This window comes from Pelodiscus sinensis, chromosome 14 (assembly GCF_049634645.1).
Source record: "Pelodiscus sinensis isolate JC-2024 chromosome 14, ASM4963464v1, whole genome shotgun sequence".
Lineage (NCBI taxonomy): Eukaryota > Metazoa > Chordata > Testudines > Trionychidae > Pelodiscus > Pelodiscus sinensis.
Genome location: NC_134724.1, coordinates 28,295,185 through 28,319,574, shown reverse-complemented (window position 1 = coordinate 28,319,574; position 24,390 = coordinate 28,295,185). Strand labels below are relative to the sequence as shown.

At 40.6% G+C, this 24,390-nt stretch overlaps 1 protein-coding gene and 1 long non-coding RNA gene across 6 annotated transcripts in view; one reads left to right on the top strand and one right to left on the bottom strand.

Moving 5' to 3' along the window:
• Positions 1-2,695, bottom strand: part of LOC142818325 (uncharacterized) — a 49,277-nt gene extending 46,582 nt beyond the window's left edge. For 4 of the 5 annotated variants that reach the window (XR_012895793.1, XR_012895790.1, XR_012895791.1 and 1 more), the window contains exon 1: positions 2,482-2,695. This is a non-coding gene — a long non-coding RNA (uncharacterized LOC142818325). Of the gene's footprint in view, positions 1-2,393 lie in introns of all 5 variants that reach the window. The other variant, XR_012895792.1, reaches the window with a different exon arrangement.
• Positions 2,696-2,706: 11 nt separating this feature from the next.
• Positions 2,707-24,146, top strand: MNS1 (meiosis specific nuclear structural 1). The gene is made up of 10 exons (XM_075897306.1): positions 2,707-2,878; positions 3,151-3,378; positions 6,916-7,043; positions 9,453-9,555; positions 12,991-13,220; positions 13,861-14,077; positions 14,170-14,277; positions 17,653-17,910; positions 19,840-19,965; positions 23,844-24,146. The coding sequence occupies exons 1-10, from the start codon at positions 2,876-2,878 to the stop codon at positions 23,940-23,942; spliced, it is 1,500 nt and encodes a 499-aa protein (XP_075753421.1). The 5' UTR covers positions 2,707-2,875; the 3' UTR covers positions 23,943-24,146.
• Positions 24,147-24,390: the final 244 nt, after the last annotated feature.

The window sequence follows — 24,390 nt, the reverse complement described above, 5'->3', positions numbered from 1 at the left end:
ACTGACGACCAGTAAAGCCTTCAGCATAGGTTACCTAAACCTTCTTTGCAGCATCTCCTCCACTATTCTAAAGACAGAGTATCAGGATTTTGTTTGCCATCATTCTTTCGGCCATTGTAGGAGAAATGCTGGAACTCAAACACAAGGGCTGTGTCTAGACTGGCCAGTTTTTCCGGAAAATCAGCCGCTTTTCCAGAAAAACTTGCCAGCTGTCTACACTGGCCACTTGAATTTCCACAAAAGCACTGACTTCCTACTGTAAGAAATCAGTGCTTTTTGCGGAAATACTATGCTGCTCCCGTTCAAGCAAGTCCTCTTTGCGCAAAAGGGCCTGTGTAGACAGCTGAGAGCTGTTTTGCGCAAAAAAGCCCCGATTGCAAAAATGGCGATCGGGGCTTTTTTGCACAAAAGCGCGTCTAGATTGGCCACGGACGCTTTTCTGCAAAAAGTGCTTTTGCGGAAAAGCGTCCGTGCCAATCTAGACGTTCTTTTCCGCAAATGCTTTTAACGGAAAACTTTTCCATTAAAAGCATTTCCGGAAAATCATGCCAGTCTAGACGTAGCCAAGAGGATATCCTGATACTATTGCAGAAGTAATATACTCAAACCCAGGAGAGAAAGAGGAGGAAGAAAATGCTCTCTTATACTATGCAGTAAATAGCCATTCTATATCGGGGTGAGGACCTTCAGGCTTGGGGACTGCATACAGCCCGAGCTCAGCTTGCTTGTAGTCAGCCCCCAAGGTTCAGCCCTCCTCCCAAGCACTGGGGAGCCCATGCTGGCTGGAGTGCACAAAATCTACTAGGCTGGACCCTCTTGGCTCTGGTGTACAAGGGGAACTTGAGGTGTGTCTTCCTCTTTCTCAGTCAGGGGCCTCAGTGAGGGTTTTTCTCCACTTTTCACTTGTGTGCAGCCCCTGACAGATTTTTCTGTGGGTCAGTAGCCCCCAAACCAAAAAAAAAAAAAAAAAAAAAAAAAAAAAAAAGCACTTCCCCTGCCCTGTTCTAGCTAATTAAGAGCTTCTTATCTCTTTCCATCTAAATCATTATTCTTCCTGCCAGTCCCCAATTCTTCTAGTCATTTTGCAAAAACATGTCTTTCTCGTTATTTGCAGGATCAAGGGAAAAGCTATAGGGAAAAAATCCACTGATCTTTGGTTGTTTTGCAAAACACAGTGAATGTATACCTTAGGTGAGTCATCTGGTTTTCATTCTGGCATTATATAATGTTTAACTTAGAATCACAGAGCTGGAAGAGACCTCAGGAGGTCAAGTCCAGCCCCCTGCTCAAGGCAGGACCAATCTCAACTAAATCAATCCTGCCAGGGTTTTGTCAAACTTCTAACACACTGTTCTAGAGCCAACAGAAATACACCCTTTTTCTGCCAAAAATGGTTCCCCCTAAACTTCTAAAAATAGATTTTCATAATGAATCTTATAAAATAGGCAACTTCTTAATAAATGTAAGTACATTTTGAAATCAGATCCTGAGTCTGTGCAGTTTCACAGATTGGTTGGTACCCTTAATTTTCTTTGCTTTTCAGGTTTTGTATTAGGTCTGTCTGTAGAAAGCAACATTAAGTGGCACAATGAGAAATGAATTATAAGTGCTGATGGATATCAATGGTAATGTGATACATGAATATCCCGCCCCTTCATCTAAGCATCCCTTTCACTTGTATGAAGTTGAGCTCCAATATAATCTTCACGGAAGGGGAGAAAAAATCACAAGTACCCTCAGCTAGACTTTTAAGTTACAGATAAGTGAGGTAAATATGAACAGTGATCTTGGTGCAACTGAAAACTGCAGTAATTTAGGACAATCTAAAATATTTTTGACAACTTACTATTTTTCCAGACCATTTGTTGTTTTTTACGTTTATCCTGTACAGACTAATTCGGCTATCCCTTAAAGCGTTTATTTTTCCCAAACTCTGTCTGCTCAAAGTTATGCTCATCAGGAAGGGGGTGCAGAGAATTATCCCAGAGAATTTCTCTGAGAGCTGAGCAGAATGAATTTAAGAACCTAGGGGGAGGCTGAGTCCCCTGCTCGCCAACCCCCTCTCCCTGAAACAAAAGACAGGACAATGCAGCACTTTAAAGACTAACAAGATGGTTTATTAGGTGATGAGCTTTCGTGGGCCAGACCCACTTCCTCAATTTGATCTGAGGTGCTGCATTGTCCTGTCTTTTGTTTCAGCAAGACCAGATGAACAGGACTACATCTCTATTACCCCCTTCTCTGGCAGCTTTATAAACAAAAGCGTCTGAATACTACCTCCTCCTCCTCCTCCCCCCCTCCCCTCTTGTCCCCCCATCGCCCACCAGTCAGTCTGCATTTGGTCTAGGACCTAGAACGGCACCTTCCTTCCTGCAGCAACTGTCTGACCCCACCTGTCTGCAGGAGCCCACGCACGAGGACCCCTTTTCCTCGAAGCCCCACTCTGCCAGGCCCCGGTGCTGAAGTCAGCCCTTCCCTCACTTTTTGTAGCTGCCTTTCCGGTGGGGATCAGTCGCTGAAGAGGTCTGTGGTGCTGAGCCCTTACTCGCGCCTCAACGTCAACCCCTCCTAGCCCGGTTGCCAAGGAGTGGCGGAAAGGGCGGTTGCTTGGCGACAAAGCAGTCTGTCTCTAGAAGGCTGAGCGAGGTTGGCCGCCCGCCTGTCCAATCATAGCGCGGCTTCCAAGAAGGTGGCCCTTGCGCTCCGCCGGCCCTGAAGCTGGTGTCGTCGCTTGTTACCAGGGCAACAGCTTCGGCTCCCCAAACAGCGCGCGGGCGGTACAAATTTGGGGGAGTGGGCGGCTGTGTCAGGCTGGAGGGCGTTAACGTCCCTTGGTGGTTGCTCCTCGCCTGGCGCGCCCTTGGACTGCGAGAAGATGGTGAGTTCTCGGCTGCGTATCCGGCCGAGGGCGCTGCACTGAGTGTTCCTTGGGCCTGTCTCGTTCGCTCAGAGCGATAATGGCATTTGAGGAGATTATGGGGCGCGGCTGCGTCTTTGTAAACGCGCGGGGAATCCGTGTGCGGTAAGGGAAGGCGAATTGGACTATTCGCTCCTGCATCTCCAGAGGGCGCCTTTGGCTCACTTCAGGCCGCTGTGTGCGTCCCTGCCGCCTTGTGGCGCTGTAACACTTCTTCCTTTCTCCTCCCGCAGAAGTCGGCGAGGCAGCCTCCCCAGCTGACTGCTGCCCAGCTGAATCAGAAGAAAATGCAGGAGGTGTATCACAAAGAAATGATCCAACTGGCACATGAAAAGAAGTTGGCCAGAACTAGGCAGTTGGAGGTGATGTGGGAAGCGGAGGAACGTGTTGATCAGAAGCGACTCACAAGGTTGCTGAAAGATGAAGAGTATGAAAAGCAGATGGAGGAAGCTGTTCAAAAAGTGAGCACTTCTTATTTGTGTTCCAAGTGGGGCCTATCACGTATGCTAGTTACTGTTCACACATACACCTATGAAGGTACAGTCCCTGCCTGGGAAAATTCACAACCTAAGATGGCATGCAACATATGAAGGGTAAGAGTGAAAGATAAAACATATGCATAAAACAGTAAATGTCTAAATGCCCATAAACCTAACTAGTATTATTTAGCTATTCTTACAGTCAACATAGCAGAGTGAGTAATTTGGAGGGCTTCTAATCCTTTTCTTTGAAATAAAAGTTACCAAATGGTAATATGTACAGTTTACCAGGCTATATGAATATCATAGTTTAATTTTGTTGATTGAAAACACCCACACACACACACACACATAAATAAAAAGCATATCATTTAATGTAGAAAAATGTATTATTTAAAGCTGTACATTATAAATAAAAACTACAGGTTGGACCTCCATGATCTGGCTCCTTTGGGACCTGACCAGTCCTAGATGAGGGATTTTGATGGTCATGTGGGGTGGTTGTTTCTGCTCCCCTGCCACCAGCCCGCTCCAGCCCTGGCCCAACTGCTGCTCTCCCAGCTGGTTCTCCCCTCTCGCTGGCACTGCTTCCCTGTCAGCCCCTACTACCTTGCTGGGCAGCCATGCCACCTCAGCACACTGGGCTACTGCTGTTGTGCCCAGCTCCTGCTGCCTTCACGCTGCAGCACTTGGCTGCAGCACGCGGCAGCCCTGCTGCCTTCATGCACCAGACTTTCTGTGCTGCACTATGTGGCCCCGCTGCCTCTGCACACCATGTTCCTAATACAGAGCCTGTCTCCTGCTGCCACTCCAGGCAGTCCCGCAGCCTCTGCGACTGGTAGCCCCACAGCCTCTGTCCCGGGCTCCTGCTGCCCTACCTGAAAGCCCCACTGTCCTGTCAACTTGCAGGGCTCCCAGACACTAGCCCTCTAGCGGGTCTCTCTGATCCTGGAACATCAGAACTATGGATGTTGCCAGACCAGAGAGTCCCGATTAAGAGAGTTTCAACCTGTACTGTACACTATAGCCATCCAGAGTGCATGTGTCTATATTTACAATTGTACATTAACACTATATCATGTTTAACTGTAATAGATTATGTGACCAGACTAATTAGAATGATGTACTCCCAAGGAAACTAAAGTATTTCATTTTTAAATGGTTCTTACTTTTCAAAATATCTAGATTAATTTGCTATATTCCACACCTGTCCCATGTTTATAAGACATTTCTATTATTTTTGCACTGTTTACTTCCAAAACAATAATCTTCTGATTTTCGGTGTAGATTTTTATAGTGTATCCCTCATCCTCAGTAAATGCTAATACACCAGTGCTATACTGCAGGGGTTGGCAACCTACGGCACACGTGCCATAAGCGACATGCAAGCTAACTTTCTGTGGCACGTGGGGCAGGAGCTCAGCCCTGCCCTTCCTCCCTGTGCAGCAGGAGCCCGTGCTGCGGCTGAACCTCTGTCGTGCAGCTGCAGGCTGGAGTACCAGCTCTGGCTTCCTGCTGGGAGGGAGTATGTGGAAGAGGCACTTGCATGCATCCCTGGGGCTGCCTCTGCCTGGCCTGGGCATGCAGCTCCCAGGAGCTAAGGGGTTAACAGCCACCATCCTGCGCTACAGGCTCTGCTTTCTGCTTCAGGAGAGGCGGGGGCTGAGCCTGGTCCGCAGATTGAGGCTGGGTGGCTGGTCACAGGTGAGACGCTGAGGCCTGAGCTGCGCTGCCCTGCTCCCTGCAAGGTGGGGAGGAGCAGGGAGTCCCTTCCCCAGTGCCCCGCTGTGCCCGGACCCGTAGCCTGCAGGTGAGGGTTGAGCCCTTGGCAAAAGGCAGGACCCAGCAGGGATGTGACTCCGTTCCCTCTCTCCATCTCCTCCTCCCCACCCCAGCGTTTCTCCTGGGGCTGCGAATCCCAGTGCTGCTGCCATGCCTCTGATGTGGGGGTAGAAGGTAGGGTGAAGGAGGATGCAGGGGGCGGATGGGAAGGGTCATGGGCTGCACTGCGGGGGAATGGAGGGATGCGAGTGGATCAGGCTGCAGGAGGTGGGGGGAATTATCGGGCTGAGGAGAGCGAGGATGGAACAGAAGGAAGATATGAGAGGGGGAATACAAGTTTCCTTTGCAGAAGCTGCACTTTACTTACTTCTCATTCTTGTTTCCCTTCTCCCCATCACAGTATGATCCTCTTTACACTTTATCATTGTTTTTGAAAGAGAATTTCAGCCTGTTTGCACAATAATCAATTAGCCACAGAGGTTTTGATGTACAGCTATTTGGCTGCATTCTCGCCCTGTCAGCTTTTCTGCATCACACCCCCAAACTTCCTCTTGTACCCCTACCCGACACCCTCTTCTGCTGTCAAACTCCATTCCAGACCCTGCCTTCCTCACCCCCTCCTGCCCAGATCCTGTACCCCTGTCCCTATCCCACTCACTGGCAGCCCTATCCCGTACACTGAACTCTTTATTTTTGTCCCCACCCCAGAGCCTAAGGTAGTCCCCAAAATCCACTAATCCTGGAATCCCAGAAGAAGTATATCTGGACTACAGGAAGCCCTGAACCTCAGTCCTCCTTGTCCCTTCCCCTCGCCCTGTGGGGCTGGAGTGCCAGAAGAGTGAGGTGTATCAGTTGGGAGCCACATCAGTGAAGGTTGGGATTTTTTGGAGTTTTTTTTCTTTGCACTTGTGATTTTTCTGTGGGTCAGTAGCCCACGATTCTAAAAAGGTTCCCCACCCCTGCCATAAATAAAGAAAACATTGAAACCTTTTGTATTGGACATAAATTAATATTTTATTTTATTTAAAATGAAGTTTGATAAACTAATGTGAAAAAGTTAAACACTCAGTGTGTTTAATAATTTAAATTAAACCATTCTCCATAGCTGCAGCACTAGCAAAATGGCTCAGGCATAATTATATAATTAAAGGTGAGTTTCCATTAGAAAATGGTGGTCCACAGAAAGGTTTGCATTGAGCCTGGTGGTCCACGAGGTGTTTGGCGGAGAGAACCCTTTTCCCCCCCCCATCTCAGAAGAGCGGTATGGCCCAAAGAGGAGAGTTAAACCTTGGCATGCCACTTTGGAAAGGTTGCCAACCCTTGCTATACTGTGTAACATTAATTATGTTGAAATCTGTATAGATCACAATCTAGCACAATAACCGTAAATGAAAAAAACATGGTTTGTTAATTGAAAAACAAGTACAGCTCAGTGCAGATTGCTGTGGTGGATCAAACCATGGTCTATCCTCTTGTCCCAGATGTTTTCCAGCCCCAGCTATCTCAGAAGAAGAAACCCTGCAGGTGGGCAGTTATGATGTAGCCTGTCCCGGGGCAAGTTTCTTCCCAACCTGAGGTTGACTTACATTCCATAGTGTGGCCATTTATGTCCTTTCCAAATCTTGCTTTTTAATTGGATGTTATAATTGAATATTCTTATAATCCATCTTCTTGAGAGAATGAATGCATGAAATGTCTAGGGGGGAAATTGTGACAGAAATTATTTGTTCTGATCAGGCAGAAGAAAACAAAAAGTTGAAAGAGCTGCAGCTGGAGCAGGAAGAAAGACTGGCAACTGAGTTGGCAAGATTAAACTATGAAAAACTTAAAGATGAAAAAATGAGGCAGCAAATAAGAGAGAACAGGTATTTTAAAATAAAGTACAATCATTTCATTTTTAATTCATAAATAATATTGCAGTATTATAAACTGAATAATGCTAAATTCTGAAAATTATATTTCAAAACATTTGTATTGAAGTAATGGCATAATTTTCATTTAATATTTTGGTTTTTTTTTTTTTTAAACAGCGGGGGTTGAGCCCTAGTTTAGATGCCACAGAACGGGATGCAGTGCGAGAAGCCCTCAGGCAAGGGAGCAAGTGAGGAAGGTTTAAATAAATTAAGATTATGAGTAGGGATGTCAACGGTGTGGTCAACTAAACAATTAATTGATAAACCTGTGTTTATCAGTTAATCCTATCAACTACACTCGCCCCCCTCACTTCCTGCCTCTGTGTCAGAATATCTGTATCTAGTCAGTCCACCTAAAAGCTTTTTGCAGATAACCTGGAATTCTGTGTGCGCAACATCTTGGGGATTATACTTATATTTATGAATGTGCCTAAGAATGATAATACAATTAAAATAAAAATCAGTCCAAACCTTAATGAAATAATACTTTTCCTCTCACTCACTGATACTTTTAACAAAATCTTGTCCAATGAAAGTGTTTTTTTTTTTTTCCCTTTTTTTGGCTGGGGGCAGGATGTTTACTTGCATACAAATAAGGACAAAATGGCATGGGTTATTAGGGATTGTTGATTTTTTTTTTTTTTAAGCATTAGTGCAATTTCCCACGTATCTTCAAAAGTGGTTGTTGGTCATGTAGTGAAATGCTTGAATGGCATATCTCCAATAATAGTCCAGGCATGCATCCATCTTCTCTATTCAGCTCATTTCTAGGCCACATCAGAATTATGATGAGTAACAATGGCCTACTGTTTCAATGACTAAGACAGAGCATTAATGTTTTTTTTTATAGCTGCAAGTTATAAAATACAATGTAGCAAGTGAATATCACATCAATAGACTATTAAATGACATGGACATTAAGGCTACGGCTACACTATGAACTTTATCCAGAAGAAGAAATGCAAATGGAGTGCTCATTTGCATATCTGTCACTCTCATTCACATATTCTTTTCCAATCCTTTTTGCAGAAGAGGTTTTTGTACAAAAAAGCGCTGTGTAGATGGCGCCTTTTGTGCAGAAACCCCCTTTTGCACAAGATCCCTTCTTCAATTTTTGGGGAAGAAGGGATCTTGCGCAAAAAGGGTTTTTTACGCAAAAAGGCACCGTCTACACAGCGCTTTTTTGCGCAAAAACCTCTTCCGCAAAAAGGATCGGAGGAGACTATGCAAATGATTGTGAGAATATGAAAATGAGCACCATTTGCATTTCATCTTCTGGAAACAGTTCATAGTGTAGCCATAGCTTAAGGGAGAGCAGACAGAATTAAAGAGATACTACCAGTTTATGCAACAATTTAAAGTCCGGATAAGTAGGAATCTTGGTTAATCCATTAATATGTTAGTGAAAGAAGTTTAGTGATTTTTCTGTCAGTGATCATTCTACCTTCAAATTGTCCTCTGTGAAAAAGATTTTGGAATAGCTGTAAACAAAAGACCATTGAAAACAGCTCCTTATTATGCCTTCCTTTTTGTCTTGTTCAACTGTGGTATCTCCTATTTCTGTTGCTCTTCAAATCCTAGCTCTCCAAACTTTGGTGTATAAAAAGAAGCATAACTCCATCCTCAAATAATGTTTCTTCATTTCAGGCGTCACTTTTAAATTTGCTCCCATTAATAAAATCCTGGCACATCTGAAATCAGTGGAAATTTTGCCACTGACTTACATAGGGCCAGGATTTCACCTTTTTATTAAAAGTCCTCCACACAGGTCTTCTCTCTCTCTCTCTTTTTTTTTCTTTCCTTTTCATTCCACCATCTAGCATAGGCTTCTTTCCTTGAAAAGTCTTAAAAGTATTTCTCATCAACTCTCCATTTTAATTGCTACCTTCCCTATGTTTCTTAAATGTTCTCTTTCTGTACTACTTTTTAACATGTGAAACATAGTTATTTTAATTTTTCTAATTTTAACTAAATCTCTGTAAACTATTTCTGTTTTAACTAAATGCACATATAAATAGGTGCCCAATAACACTATTTCTTTTACAGGTCTGATTTAGTACAGGTTGAATCTCTCTAGTCCAGAACCCTTGGGGCCTCACTGGTGCCAAACCAGAGAATTTGCCAAATCACAAGAAGTCAATATTGTCTGGCAGCATTACCAGTACTTCCACTGCTTACAAGACATTTATGGGTACATTAGAACTAAATGACAGCATAAAACAATGAGAGCCAGGACTGGTTGCTGTAAACAAACTTTGTGGGACCACGGGAAACTTAGCCACATTTTTCATACAGTTTACATCCCTGTAGCTTAATTAATTTCAAATTCTTTTCATCATTGACAAAAAATTGTTTTTGCAGCCTTGAACTTCGAGAATTAGAAAAGAAACTGAAATCTGCTTACATCAATAAAGAAAGAGCTGCCCAAATTGCTGAAAAAGAAGCTATAAGATATGAGAAAATGGTAATTGTTTTTTAAATTTTTACTGTGTATCTAGACAAAATTCTGTTTAATATGTTAATAACTTCAGAACATAGAAGAAAAATGGAAGAATATTACAGACTTTTGATTTTTGTTCCATTAAAATAAAAACATGAATTGATTTCCCGAAGAAAAATAATTGAATTATAATAAAGAGGAATTGTGTGTTCAAATTTGTTAGAAAACTATTAGGTCCCAGTTCTGAAAAGGCACTTTCTAAAGCACATGCTGAACTCTCCCTAAAGTCAATGGGACATAAGTATGTGTTTTAAGTGCACTTCTGAACAGGGATACTCTCCTGAACTGAAGTTATACAAAACTTTTTTGCCTCTTTGCAGCCGGAGCAACCTGCTGCTTGCTAGCAAATGTATTCAGATGTAGTGTCCCAATGCAGAGCACTATCTGCAAATTCTTATATACACCTGAGGGTGGCAGTAGTGTATTGAGATTTAACACAGTTTCACAATACCCTCACACTCCTGTTCCATGGGGTATGGTTAGACTGCATTGCTATTAAGGGATACCAGAAGTATCCCAAAATAGCAACGCCGTGTCCAAGAAACACGTCCACTATTTTGATTGAGGGGATGGTTGGATGAAATAACATGATCTTGGTAACTAATTGACCATTCATTTCCAGTTGGAAATAGGTCAATGGAGGGATGATAGGAGTTGCTATAGGGAACTTTCTGGGTGTCTGGCTGGTGAGTCTTGCCCACATGCTCAGGGTTTAGCTGATCGCCATATTTGGGGTCAGGAAGGAATTTTCCTCCAGGGTAGATTGGCAGAGGCCCTGGAGGTTTTTCGCCTTCCTCTGTAGCATTGGGCACAGATCACAGCTGAAGGACTCTCTGCATGTTGGGGCCTTCAAAGTATTGGAAGGCTTCAATATCTGAGACATAGGTGAGAGGATTATTCTAAGAGGGGTGGGCGAGATTCTGTGGCCTGCACGGTGCAGGGGGTCAGACTAGATGATCATAATGGTCCCTTCTGACCTTAAAGTCTATGAGTCTATGAGTCTATGATTTTTTTTTTTTCAAAATAATGGACACTCTCTTTTGCCATCCCTGTAAACCTTGTTCTACGAGGAATAAGGAATGGCTTGAAAGAGCATTTTATTTCCAAATTTGGTGCCATGGAAATGTGCCAAATTTCCCAATAGCCTCTTTTGAAATTAAATAGAAAAAAGATAGGCAGTTTGCATAGCGCAAATTGCATATCTTTTTTCGATTTTAGAGTGCAGTCTAGACGTAGCCTAAGTCTTCAATCAAATTTTCTATTTCTACCCTGCTGCAGTTATTCCAGTCAGTAACTTCATTGCTAGCCTTGTTGTGTAAGCAGACATTATGATATTGTGGGGAAGAGGAAGAATTACTTGCCAGGGTTAAGTAGTGCCTCTCTCATCCTAATGGCTGGAAATGAGTGGGAGGAAATCAAAATCCAGGAAAGTCCTTGAATCTGTCCCCTCCATTAACATTGTTAGTTAAAATTGCCTGGCTAGCTCACACACCCCATGCTAAGACATAAGGCAGGGTTACTCAACTTTGGAAGCTCTGGGGGACACAATAATACAGCACATGCCGACGGCCGCAACTTAAGTGTGGTTGCATATACATGGAAATATATATGCAAATAGCTTCTTTCACACTGATGGCATGAATACAAAGATTAAGCCATGGCACTGGACCCAAACGTGGCCAGTGTAAGCCAGTCAGCACCTCACAGGCTCTGCCCACAAGGCTAAGCTGCCAGTGGTTCCTACAATGCCCTGGCGCTCTTGGCACCTCCTCCCCAAGGGCTGGAAACGTTGACACCCTGTACCTGTCTGTTCCAGCCATTCCATCGGCTTGTGTCTTGAAGTGATCACACTGTCTGAGAGACACCTTGCCATTGTGGAGTGTGTTCCCAGTGGAGGCCATGTTTAAAGGATCCTACCCATGTGCTGTGTATTGAGCCCCATGTAAACCCAAACTGCACTGTGGACCGCAAACAAACGGGCTGCGGGCCATATGTTGAGTAGACCTGACATAAGAGAACAGTTAGCTTTTTTAGTATATTTCCTTAAGTTATTCCCAAAAGCTTGATACCCAGATGAAAGTATGTCTCTGTGTGAAGGAGAGCAGCTTGAATGTAATGCCAGCTTTGACATTACATAGCATTTCCTGATGGTTTGCTGTGATGATTCTATGCCTTAAAAAGTACTGCTTCCATGACTGTGCAGCCTGGAAGGCTTACAGAGACTCCCTGGGTCAGCAGCCATGATGTGAATTAGAGATGACTGGAAGAAAGCCTTTTGGTAAGAACTATGCTGTTGAGTTTTGATAGTGTAAACACCAGAGACTACAATGTTTTTTACATAATGATGGAATTGTTTTGCTCTCTAGACTAATTACTGTTACAAAACTAGAATTTAAACCTTTTTGTATATTATGAAGTCTTTATTCGTATCTTTCATGGCTGCTAGTTATTTGTATTAGCCAGGAAGTAAAATATGCTTGTAAATATGTACAAATTCAAAATGTGGTTAATAAATTGAATCCTCATCATGGTGCATGGAAGGTAAGAGCCTGGTCCATGTGTCCTTGAAATCAGTGTGAGTTTTGCAGTAAGTAGGAACAGATTTATTCTCTGCATTCTCAGAAACAGTTGAAAATAAGAAACTATGCTGAAACCTCTCACTTAAAGTTAGCCTAATTATGAAGCTGATTTATCTAAAATGTCATTAGAGTTAGGATCTAATAATTTGTTGTGGATCTGTAGGGTAATTAGCTGATAATATATGACCATAACAAAGAAACTTAGTTCATAGCAATAGTCAGAGCAATTGTTAATTAAATTGCATAGTGAAATATAACATCAAATTACTTTACATATTTAACTGACACTTTTTTCTTCTGTTTTCTTCCCAGAATTAAGCTATATATCAAACAACATTGGTACATTTATATATAGTAGGTAACTAGTGTGGTGATTTTAGAAATATACATTGATGGAAATTTTATTGCTATTAAATGTATATTTAAAGAATTTCAGACAACAATCATTCTAAACAAGTACCTTATTCTTTTGATGTATTTTGATAGAATGAAAATATTTGTATTAAGATGATCTGCAGAGCTAAGACACCATATTCCAGTGACCTTTCCAAATTCATCAATAGCTAGGCTGCAATAGGCATTCTGCATAATGTTACATACATCTTTTAAGTTCTGAGGTAATAGTGTGCTTTTATTCTACCTGTTAATTTAACACAAATTGGTAATCTACATTTGTAGGTCATCTTTCAGGATGGCTTCATTTTTGTGGTACAGTAAGATGCTATAAGATTGCTTGTCTATACTTTATAGTTTTTCATTCCAGATTATACTCATAATATAAGAAAGGAGGGAAAAATCTTACAATGTTTTTTAACAACAGAAACGTGATGCTGACATAGCACAAATGATGAAGGAAGAGCAGGAAAGAGTGATAATGGAAGAGAGTTCTGCAGAACTGAGGCGAAATAAGGGGAAAATACTTTATCAGCAAGAACTGGAGAAACAGCTCGAGGAACAAGAAAAGAAGAAGCAGGATGCTTACGAGGCATTCCTAAAAGAAAAACTCATGATTGATGAAATCGTAAGGAAGATCTATGAAGAAGACCAAATGTTAGTTGGTTTTGGTTTTATATTTTTTACCAAAAAAGTTCATATGATCACATTTAAGATGAACCAATTTGTGCATGTTTATTATTCAAAATGAGACCCCAGTTCAGGAAGGTTGCTTAAGGAGGATGGATAGGGGAAGATAGTTTTATTCTGGGGAAGTTACTCTGCTTTCTGAAACTTTTAAAGTTTTTCTCCTGGAGCTTAAAACTCCAAAATAGACCTCAGCCAATTATATTAAAATGTACCACATGCCCCTGGTCTCTGTGGGAGCACAGGAGCTGAGTTTTATATAGGGTATCTATGTTTGACTTTAAACCATGTGAAGAAAGGTGTATCTGGTATGGAATCTTCTTCTAGATGGAGTACAATAATAGTAAATTGGGAGGGGTTTTGGGACACTAGGTACCTACTTTTCTTTCACTAAGAGGATATATTATTGACAAGAAGTGAGACTATATTAATGATTAATATTATTCGCTAAGAGGATATATTATTGACAAGAAGTGAGACTATATTAATGATTAATATCATTCACTAAAAGGATATATTATTTACAAGAAGTGAGACTATATTAATGATTAATATCAAAGTATGATTTTTAGAAGATATTTAAGTATTTATATTTTTGTACCTTATATAGGGAAAAACAACTCAAGTTAGATAAAATGAGAGCAACTCAGAGATACATAGAGGAATTTAAAAAAGAACAGGCTATTTGGAGGAGAAAGAAGCGTGAAGAGATGGAAGAAGAAAATAGGAAAATCATGGTGTTTGCCAACATGAAGCAGCAAAGAGAAGAAGATCGGATGGCTAAAGCTCAAGCGAGTGAGGAAAGAAAACAGAAGCTCCAGAATATGGTATTAGAATAGCTACCAAAAACTTTGGACTCTTATAAAATGTATGATGTCTATTATGTATTTAAAAACTTTTCTTACTCATGTTTTAATAGATTGCACAGAATCTGGAAAGAGAACAACAGGAGCGTGAAGATCTGGAACAAGTGCGACAAGAGCTGTATCTTGAGGAACAAGCTGAGGCTGATAGAAAACGAGAGATGGTAGGGGCTTGCTAGTGTTTAAAGAAATAAGTATAATATTTTTCTGTTAGATATTCAGATGGGTCTTCCACTGAAGAGTTCCATTGGGAGCTTGGCACAGATACCTGATGTGAGGATTTGACCCTTAATTTAGAGGGGTCCATTAAGTGGCGTTTTGTGTTACCTTCATAGTTTAGGCACTGATAAACCTATGTGGATATGAGGCAAAAGAATAATGATGTTGCTATGCTTCTTGCAGAAGATTAAGGAAAAATAATGGGGCCTTGTCTGAAAGAAGTATAGGAAAAATATGTAATACTTTATTTACTCTATATACAGTATCATTCAAAGTACCGTAATAACTAAGATCAGTTAGCCATCCCTGTAATTGAGGTTGTTTTACTCATTTGATCACTGGGGCAGGACTGATGCTTAGAAAAGGTTGATCCTGAAATATGCTGTTAATGTGTAAAATATCAAATTTTAAAATGATGTTCTGACTACCATTTTGCATTTTTTATTAGACCAATTCTGACATGACTTTGGAATCTACTATCTCACAAACAACTAGACTTATGGGTTTCTTATTGTATTTGAAAGTTGTGTTTCAAGTTTAAAATGATTAAATATACTTAAGGCAGCTTGGATACCTTTAATATGAATTTCTATGCTTTCAAGGGGTTAAGGGTTTTTTTATGTTTAATTATAATGCTGAATTCCTTGACTTTTTAATGGTTTATATCTGGGGTGGGGAATCTCAGGCTTGGGGGCTGGATGGAATACACAAAATTTACTAGCCTGTGTTCCCCTCCCCCCCGGCTCTGGTGCAGGAGGGTAATGTATGGAGTGTCTTTCTCCTTGTCAGTCAGGGGCCACATCAATGAAGGGTTGTTTTGTAGGGTTGTGGGGTTTTTTTGTTGGGGGATTTGGCTTATCCTTATTTGTGGCCCCCTGACTGATTTTTCTGTGGGTCATTGGCCCCCAATCCACAAAATGTTCCCCATGCCTGGTTTATATGTTCGTTGTCCTTGTAAAAGTTTTATCCTTAAGCTATTGATGCATATTCCCAATCTTAATATCAATTTAAACATTATTTTGTATGAACATGTATTAGGTATTTGATATAGTCCTAATGTGACAGTGGGGAGAGTAGGCGGGTGGTAGGCAAGTTAACTTTGAAGTCTGCAGGAATAGAGCCTCATTCTTGCTCCCCTTCAAATGAGCACTGGAGGAAAATTCCACTGCTGTAGAAATGGAAGTACAGGGGTTAGTGGAGAGTGAGGTGGATGGTGACGGGCAGTACCTCACAACACATTCCTTTGTTTCCTTTCCTGCAGTCCTTTTGCAGGACCACTCCCTGTAGACAATGGGAAAACCAGGAATAATGATCCATCTAGGTGATGACTCTGGAGAGCTCTTGGGATATGTCTACACTGCAGCTGAGAGTGAGTCCTACTAGCTTGGGCTGGAAGGCTGGCTCCCAGCTGCAGTGTACACATACCCTAAAAAGCTTGTAAACATGTCTCTTTACTGCTCTCTGAGACTTAGAACTAAATCTTTTGGAGTCAAGTACCACCCTCCTACCACCCACCTAGTATAATTCTCCCTCAATAATCCTACTTTAGAATTATTGATGGGCTGAAATCCCTATTTAAACTGGTTTGGATCTGTTAAACTCTAAGGCTGTGTCCAGACTCAGGGGTTTTTTCGGGAAAAGTAGCCTTTTTCCGAAAAAACTTCCCCTGCGTCCAGACTCAAGCCGCGTTCTTTCGAAATTAAATCGAAAGAACGTGGCTTTTCTTTCGATGGCGGTAAACCTCATTTCACGAGGAAGAACGCCTTCTTTCGAAAGTTTCTCTTTTGAAAGAAGGCGTTCTTCAATATAAATAGGGCTTCTTCGAAAGAGAGCATCCAGACTCACTGGATGCTTTCTTTCGAAAAAGCAAGCCGCTTTTTCGAAAGTTCAACGTGCAGTCTAGACGCTCTCTTTCGAAAGAGGCTCTTTCAAAAGTATCTTTCGAAAGAGCCTCTTTCGAAAGAGGCTTGCAGTCTAGACATAGCCTAATAGGGCTGATGGTGATTTGGGGCTTGTTGTAAGGGATCTTGATGAGTCTCTTGGGGTTTCTGAGATGCCCAACAACCATTCAGTATCTTGAAGAATTGGGAAATTAGGGTGAGATGTACTGGATACAGTTCAAGTGTATCCACTTTCCATTATCAAACTAGGTTCTAGCAAAAAAAAAAAAAAAAAAAAAAAAAAGGTTAGTTTCTAAGTGTGATGGCTAATGTCTTTAAAAAATATGTCTTTTAACAAACAGCTTCTTCAGCTGACATTTTGCCATTGACAAGCCCCTTTTTGGCAATTGGTTTGTCTTTTGAGATTTACTTTTGCACAGAAGAGATCTGGAGACTTTTTTTTTTCTAAATGAAAATGTAGGTCTCAGACATCCTTATGACAGTTTGTTGGAGCTGATGATTCATTCTCTTTCAAATGTGGGTAACTTGAAAATTCAAGTTTAATGAACTAGTCTTTGGACTTGTTCCCTAAATCACAAATAGATGAGTCTGGAGCACAACTACTTGTGGGTTGTTTTTGTTTTTACTACATGGTGATGGTGCCAAAAAAAAGCAGACTTTGAGTTCTTAACGTAAAATATTTTAGGGTGCTATTCAGGAGTAGCTTGTTCATTTAATTTCAGATCTGGTAGAAAAAATTTTACATTTGCACCAGACATAACCTACCAGTTTTAGATTCATTCCTTTGTGAATTTACAGATGGCAAACAACAATATTGGGATTATAATAGGAACACATTTCCAGTCTTAATTATAGAATGTCTACCCCTTCTACATAATTTTGAAGTACTGTACATTTATTTATTCTGGAAGACCAAGGTTACAATAAATAATCCAAAAGGTCATTCCAGAGAAGATTATCCCAGATGGCATTTTTAAAAAGGCATATGATATAATACCTAAAGATACTGACTTGTTCTGGATCCTCCATTAAGTCATGTTTACTGTGACTAAATAAGAAGGTGGCAGAAGGGTTAGCATTTAATGGCACTTACCCTGCACTGTACAGGTGCACTGTATATGTTTTCCCTAATACCATCCATGCTGGTTTTAGGAATGATAGTCCCAATAAAAAAGTGCAAATCCCAGTGTAAAAATCTTTTTGATGGATTGAAGAATTTTGTAGGTTGACAGTAATATACTGTTTATTTCAATTCAGATATTTATGAGCCCCTCCTTAATGAGTTTAAGTCTAGGCTGATTGCCAGTATTCACCAGTAATTTATCTTTTGCTGGATAAAAGATACAAGCATCTGACTATGGGTAAATATGGTATACAATGTTAGCAGTGTATTATCATTTTTTTGGCTTTTCTCCATAGGTAGAAATGGAAAAGAGAATTAGGCAGCGTCTAGAATTAAGGCAAACATATGAAACACAATTAGCCTTCAAGAAGATAGTGCTACAGGCTTTGCAAGAAGAAGAGGAGGCCTTCAGACAGAAGATGTTAGCCAAGTTTGCAGAAGATGATCGCATTGAACAGATGAATGCTCAGAGACGAAGAATGAAGCAGCTTGAGCACAGAAAGGCAGTGGAAAAACTTATTGAAGAGCGTCACAAACAGTTCCTTGCAGACAAAGTAAGAGGATTCTCTTTTAACCCCCCCCCCATATTTTACTCAGCCCATATTTCGATATGAGCTGAAACCTATTACAATTATAAGGTAATATTTGCTAGTTTGTTAAGATTGCTGCTGCTTTCCAAATTTCTAATCAAGGAATGGGAAATTACTTTTTGCTTTTTATTTTGCAGGGGCAAAAGTCACCTCATAGCTCCTTTTGGCAAAAACTTAAAATGAATGTATTAATTTAGGCCCTGATCCAGCAAGTTGATTCACTATCCTGAACCTCTGTGTACATGGGGAACACTGAACACTGCATGGACTCTGCAAAAGTCCATGCTAGCATATATACTTGCCACACCAGGGGTTTAGTGTGGTGTTTTAGGACACTTGTTCAGCACCGTTGTAGAAAATGTTCATTTAAAAATCAAACATATTGTTGTTTCAAAATTATGGGTTAGTCCAAAGAATTTATTTTAAAAGTTTAAATCGTGACATTTCCTTTGGAAAGGTATGCTTAAACTTCAAAAGGAATCATGGCATAGGAATGGAAGCAACGGTAAACCAATTCATGTTCACATTCACCTACCAGGCTCACACCTGAAGGGGAATGTAATCAGTCTAGATGTTTTATAAACAAAATCAGGAGTAAAACTAAGTGAATTAATTCACTGAATCTTATTCCTATAGTAGAGTGAAATATAAGGGGGAAAGTTATTACTTTAATTTATATTTCCATACAGAGTACGAACATTTTCCATACCTGTTTAAAGTAGATGATACATCACACGTTAATCCAAATAAATAGCAATATGTTAGCTTTGGAATCAAAAAGGACCTTTCTCATCTTGGATTTACTAAATGTAAAACATCTGTTTAATATTTAAAATTGCATTACTATAGGAATTAAAACAGACTCGGTACCAGATTAATTGCTCTCATTGTAAAAATTGATTAGCACACAATTATTATATTGAAAATTACATTTAAAAATGTTAGCTCCAGAATATTAGCACTTAATCATAGTTTTATTAAATGTCATTACACTATTTTAAATACTGCAGACTTCATGACTATGTAATATACTACAATTTTTAGACTTTTAAACCAATATTGAACATACATTTTCCTTAAAGAAAAATAATACTTTGGATTAAATTGTTAAAAATGAAAGGGTTGAACTGCAAGATAAATTGCTCAAACATTGTATATATGAAACAAATCCTTATTCACAATTATACATCCTCTGAGATTCCCTCCTCTGATTTAATTTTTTTTTTTAAAGAATGAGAGAGCCAAAATGCTAAGTAATATTTTACTGGGAAAGTAGTTATATATAAATTATTTTCTTATTCAGTGGATCTGCTTCTTGTGTGTATTCAATATCATTTACTCACTGTAACAGAAATCCATTTGTTTCTTTTTGCACATGAGTACAACAGTTTCAAAATACTGTACTTTGTGGTATTAATCGGTATAATTCCCCGGCCATAAGCATGAGACCACATCTGTTTTCTTTTCTTGTTTCTTTTGCTGGACATACTTTATCTTGTTTGAAAATACTTCACAGGGAATCGTATTTTCATTTATTGGACTTTATAGAGGGGCTTTTATAAACATGTAAGCAGCAAAGTAACTTAACTTCTGAAAAATAAGAGTTAAATAATTTCTCTTCTCAGGTTTTCTACTGATCAAAATTATGTATTTAAACAGTAATTTGCCCCTTCACAACCATCTTCTCATCCTGTATGAATGATGAATTTGTGGTGTTTTAGCAACAGTCAAAACAAAAAAAACTTTCTTGCAAGATGATGCAAAAGCTGAGCAATTAAGAGGAAGTCCTTGGTTTGCTCTACTCGCAGTCCTTCACTAGTTTATATTTGTGGTTAAAGTTATATTTTATTAAACAGAAATAGAAGGGTAACAAAGACATGCTGTTTTCTGTAGGAACGTGAACTTGAAGAAAGGCAATTGGAAGAGAGAAGACAAGGAAATATTTGTGCAATTGTTGAAGAAGAGAGACAAAAACTTCTTAAAGAACATGCAACAAAATTATTGGGGTATCTTCCTAGAGTAAGTGAATTACAGATATTTTCCCCAAATGCTTGAAGTGCTCATCCCATATCTGTTTTCTCTTAACTATTTTACTTCCAGGATAATATCTGAAACTAATTAAATTTTTAATATACTGTGGCTACATTCCTGCACTCTGTGCAGGCCTATATGAGAGGCAAACCAAGCAAAAACCCATTTAGACAGTTAGAAGGGCAGCCCAACTCTTAGCATAAGTGAAAGCAGCTTGAAAGCTGTGCTAACAAATACCATGCTTCTCATTATCTCTGAGCCCTGGGAGGCTGAAAATTGCTGAAGTGCAGAACATTCAGCCATGTTTCTCCCTCCTATGGCAGGAGAAGGAGGACTAGGCTGTATATCAGCTCTATGCCAGCCAGAAAGTCCCCCTTAAATTAAGGTATTTCCACAATTTCTACTATCTTTCTGCTGCTGCAAAGGCATACAAGCAATGGTTTCCCACAGGGAATCTGATCCTGTCTCCAAGATCAGTAGGCCCTTTACCTGTGGCAGTGAATTACTGAGTAATGTGCTGAGAGGAGACTCGAACCTCCTTCTGCTCATTCTAACTGTTTGAAAGTTCAAAAGGTAAGGAGGACTGCTTTGCATTAAAAATCTGTGAAATGTTCAAAATAAATGAGTGTCTAAGACTACACTGATCAGAGAGCTTGCATTCAGAATGAACACAAGGCATTTGTAACTCCAACAGCGAAGGGGTTAATCAGATACTTGAAGAAAAAGAGTTTTCAGTAGATTTCTAAATATGCAGATATTCTGTTAAATGAGATGCATAACATTTATTCATATTTGTATTCTAATTCAGAGCACCCAGGTGTGAATTTGTAAACCTTAGAAGGTTGAATTTTCACCTTACCATTTTGCTAATTTGGCTGTCTTTACAGAGAGAGAATACTTAGATAAACATGTGCCAGATGGGCCTTTTTTGTTTTTTTAATTAACTGACACAGGAATTTATTTTTCTCTTAATATTGGAGGCACATTTTCCATCAGCATCCATTCCTTAATTCATTCATTTATTTCATTCTTTGATTTTCTTGGTTTAGCTTTACCTATTGTATTGTTTACACATCCTGTATACTCCTGAAGTGAGGTATGAAAGGAAGATTTCTTAAAGTTTAACTTTCGGACATTGATACGTGGAAGGTTTTCCCAAAAAATATTCCAGAAATAGTTGTAGCAGGGATTGAGTTTTACTTGCCAGTTTTGCACCTTAGAAGAACACAGGAGGGAATAAAAAAACAAACTGTATTAAACTGATAAAATGCAGGTGGAAGTTAAGTACAGGCAGTCCCCGGGTTACATGGATCCGACTTACATCAGATCCCTACTTACAAACGGGGTGAGGCAACCCCGCACTAGCTGCTACCCCCCAGCAGACCAGGGAAACGCGAAGCTAGCGCCGCCCCCAGCAGACCAGGGAGACGCGGAGCGGCTTTTCTCAGCAGACACCTCAGCTTGAGAATAAAGGACTGAGGGAAGTGAGGTGTGAGAGAATAAAACTGAGCGCTGGAGAAATGTTTGGCTAGAGTTTCCCCTACAATATGTTCCAGTTCCGACTTACATACAAATTCAACTTAAGAACAAACCTACAGTCCCTATCTTGTACGTAACCCGGGGACTGCCTGTACTAGAACATAAGACATTTCTCTCAGTATGGGCACAACAAATTAGAGGATTTTTTTGTTTTACATTCAGGTGGTCTTGCACTTGCATAATGGTTGTCTGAGGTTGCAAATAGTTAATTTGAGTTTGTATTCAAATTCCAATTATGGTTTTTAATGGGGATGTTAGATATTGTTTAATTTAATGATCATATAACTGCACCAAATCTTAGCGGTTACACAATTAGTCGATGATCCCCGGAGGCAGGGCTATATCAGAGGCAGCAGCACAGGGTGGCAGGTATGAGCTTGTGCATGAGTGACTCTGAGGAAGCAGCCCCTGTTCGCGGAGGGCCCAAGCGCCTTGTGAACAGAGGCTGCTCTGGCATCCTGCCTGTACCCCCTCACCTCCTGTGCTGCTGCCTCTGAATCAGGGCAGGAGAGGTGACTTCAGGAAGCCGGTGCTTGTGGGTATCCAGCGTTTTAAGACGGCTCTCCTCGAGCACTGTCTCCCACCTGCCTCCCACCACTGCTGCATCTGGGGAAGGCAGCTCTGCAGAGCTGGCAAGTATGGAGAGCTGGTTTAAAAGTCGGGTCCCCACATGTATTGGCTTCTGCTGTCCCCACCACTGCCTCTGATAAAGAAGCATCAGCATGGGGATGCGGGGAGGTGACTTCACAGGAACTAGCACATGCAGGGAGCTGGCTTAAAAGCTGGCTCCCCACGGGCACTGGCTCCCACCTCCTCTCCTCTTGCTGCGTCTGATACAGAGGCAGCAAGAGGCATATGTGTGTGGTGTAGTCATTAGGATTAACCTGTTTAAATGACGATATGCTAACATCCCTAGTTTGTAACTTGTTTTTTAAGACTTAAGCTTGTGGTCAGACTTGACCTCAACAATGTCTCTCTAATATTGTTCCTGCATTTTTATAAATCTGGGAGGTTGGTTCTTTGCTGTGGTCCTTACCCCACCCAGTATTCCTACACAGCACAAGCTGTGTATAGGCTACCCTACCCAAGATAGAATAAATCCAGTTAGCACAGGTTCAACAATCATAATAAAGTCAGCATGGTGTGGCCTTCAGTGTTGGTAGTACAAGCTTAGCATGGACCCTGGACGTCGTCTTGGATAATTCATCAGTGCTGCAGTGTCTTCACTGTTACTGGAGTCAAGGTAGGCTTTTGCTATGTATATATCCTTGTTTGCACTGGTAATGAGCTCTATCACAAACAAATAATACTTTGCTCTGTTATGTGATGTCAGATGCTATTATTCTTACTGATTTCACATCTCCACTTTCAGAACTAAAACATGTAGACAAGATTTTTGGTAGCTTCTAACCTCCTTATTAAAGATTCTTATTAAGAGCAGTTTAATCATAGAATCCTAGGGCTGGAAGAGACCTCAGGAGGTCATCAAGTCTAGCCTCCTATCCCAGGCAGGACCAATCCCAATTAAATCAACCGAGCCAGGGCTTTGTCAATCCGAGACTGAAAAACCTCTAGGGATAGAGATTCCACCAGCTTCCTGGGTAACCCATTCCAGTGCTTCACCACCCTCTTAGTGAAGTAGTTTTTCCTAATATCCAAACTAGACCTCCCCCACTGTAACTTGAGCCCATTGCTCCTTGTTCTGCCATCCATCACTACTGAGAACAGTCTTCTCCATCCTCTTTGGAACTTCTCTTCAGGAAGTTGAAAGCTGCTATCAAATCCCCCCTCACTCTTCTCTTCTGCAGACTAAACAAACCCAAATCCCTCACTCTCTCCTCATAGGTCAAGTGCTCCAGCTCCCTAATCATTTTGGTTGCCCTCTGCTGGACCCTCTCCAATGCATCCACATTCTTTCTCTAGTAAGGGGTGGGTGCCCAGAACTGGACACAATACTCCAGATGTTGCCTCACCAGAGCAGAATAAAGGGAAATAATCACTTTTCTAGATCGGCTGGCAATGCTCCTCCTAATGCAACCTAATATTCCATTAGCCTTCTTGGCTACAAGGGCACATTATTGACTCATCCAGTTTCTCATCCACTGTAATCCCCAGGTCCTTTTCTGCAGAACTCAACCTCCAAAGCAGTTGTGCTCCTTTACAAAAGAAATAGTCTATTGCCTCAGTTTTTATTTTCAAGTTTCAAAATAGTACTATAGTGACTGGCATACCTAAGATGTATAGTCAATAATTTATGTATTCTTGGTCCCCGATATACAGAGTTAAGTAACATACATAATGTTTATTCTCCTTTCTCCTGATTGCAGGGAATACTCAAAGATGAAGATGATGTTAACATGCTTGGTGAGGAGTTTAGGAAGGCTTATCAGAAGAGAAAAGAGGATATGTATTCAGAATATAACTGAAATTCTCTTGAACTTGTTTTGTTGCATACCACTAGATGTCATCTTATTTCTACATGCTGTTTAGTGAAACATTCCTGTTTAATGATATGAGAAAGGGTCCCACTTAAGTACTTAGATTTTTTTCTAAATGTTTACAATAGCTACAGTCTTTGTTGTAGTTAATTTGTATCAATAAATTTTTAAAACACTGTGTGCATGATATAACGGACTTGCTAAGGAGTTTACTTTAAAAACTTGATATCTGGACAGATGATAGGAATTGCAGTTTTATAAGTTAAGACATTTCCTAGTCACAAAGTAATCCTGTGGCACCTTAGAGACTAACAAATATATATAGTATGAGTTTTCATGGGCAAAACGTACTTCTTCTGATGAGCTGCAATGGAAAAAAACAGGAACCCAGAATTTATAACAGAAAAAGAAAGGAGAGAGAAACATTTTCTCTAGG